The following is a 1,301-nucleotide window of genomic DNA, read 5'->3' on the forward strand; positions in this document are numbered from 1 at the left end:
TTTGGAAAAAGATTTGTAGACATATTTTCCCATTAAGTTAATTAAGTTACTGACACCTGGAGTAAATCTGTATTGCAGACACATCATTTTGTTTTTGTGTTTTTGGGGTTATGGTTAGGTAATGTAGTCAGAGAAATTATAGCAATATGCTTTATTTTTTATTACCATCAGTAGAGTCCTTTTATATTAATAATCTTTATTAATACAGCAATGAGTTTTTTCCAAACTAATTGTTTTTCTTGCCATAATAATCTATTAATAATTTTTAATTTAAAAGAATTCTCTATTTTCTAAAGCCGGCATCCTGTTTATAATCTTATCCATCTTGCTTATTTTTTAGGTATTGGAAGAAATTTCATGTTACCCCGAGAATAATGACGCAAAGGAACTAAAGCGTATTTTAACACAACCTCATTTCATGGTGAGTGACAAACTTCTGTACAACAAAAACCTCACTTTCAGAAGAAGTTTTAATCATCCTCCTAAAATCATCAGATACGTCGTTACACATATACTATCAGACTGTTAGGACTACAGTACCATATAATATGAAACACATTAAGATCCTTTTTGTTTACTTTGTGTCCCAGTCCTAAAGATGCCATTCCTGAGGTCGCTTCTCAACAACTGTGCAGTCATCACACAAGGGGTTTGCTTCCTGCCGGACAGTTCTTAAGTCACCAGAACTGTTTTTGTTAACTTAAACCACAGAGAACTCAAATTGGAGACAGTTTTCACTAATAAAGAACTCTCTGAACCTAGGTGATTTATTGGAAGGATTCCATCTCTGGACAATGCAGAACTCTTACACTTTCTTCAGGCGTTTCTGCCGTATGGGAAGTGGAGACAGCACATGCAGTTAGCCAGTCGTTATAACACTTAACAGTTAAACAGGACTGTTTACCTTTCTGTGGAAGGTACCTTTCTGTGAAAGAAAGTCCGGAGTTGTCTACTTAACTGCAGTTCAAAAGCATGATGACAAATAGAAATTCATGTTGAGTATAACATTTTTAATACATTATCCACATCAGGGGCACCAGGCTGGCTCAGTCAGTCGAGCGTGTGACTCTTGATCTCGGGGTTGTGAGCTTGAGCCCTACGCTGGTGGTGGGGATCACTTAAATAAATAACTAAAACTTAAAGAAATTTTTTTAAAAAACCATAAGCCACATCAGTATAGGTAGAATATATGCAAAGAGTGGAAAATCTAAGTGATTGCCCTTTGGGAGAAAATATGGCTTAATAGCTATGTTCTTTAAAAAGAAAAAAAAAAGCTATGTTCTTATTACTACTATTTATGT

At 35.0% G+C, this 1,301-nt stretch overlaps 1 protein-coding gene across 1 annotated transcript in view; it reads left to right on the plus strand.

Moving 5' to 3' along the window:
• Positions 1–1,301, plus strand: part of CASK (calcium/calmodulin dependent serine protein kinase) — a gene marked incomplete at its 3' end in the record, with an annotated part of 276,912 nt that overhangs the window by 218,255 nt on the left and 57,356 nt on the right. The window contains exon 13 of the mRNA XM_077768526.1: positions 341–421. Coding sequence (XP_077624652.1) covers positions 341–421 — 81 coding nt within the window. The remainder of the gene's footprint in view (positions 1–340; positions 422–1,301) is intronic.

Source organism: Crocuta crocuta, unplaced genomic scaffold (genome assembly GCF_008692635.1).
Source record: "Crocuta crocuta isolate KB4526 unplaced genomic scaffold, BGI_CrCroc_1.0 scaffold467, whole genome shotgun sequence".
In the NCBI taxonomy this organism is placed as follows: Eukaryota; Metazoa; Chordata; class Mammalia; order Carnivora; family Hyaenidae; genus Crocuta; species Crocuta crocuta.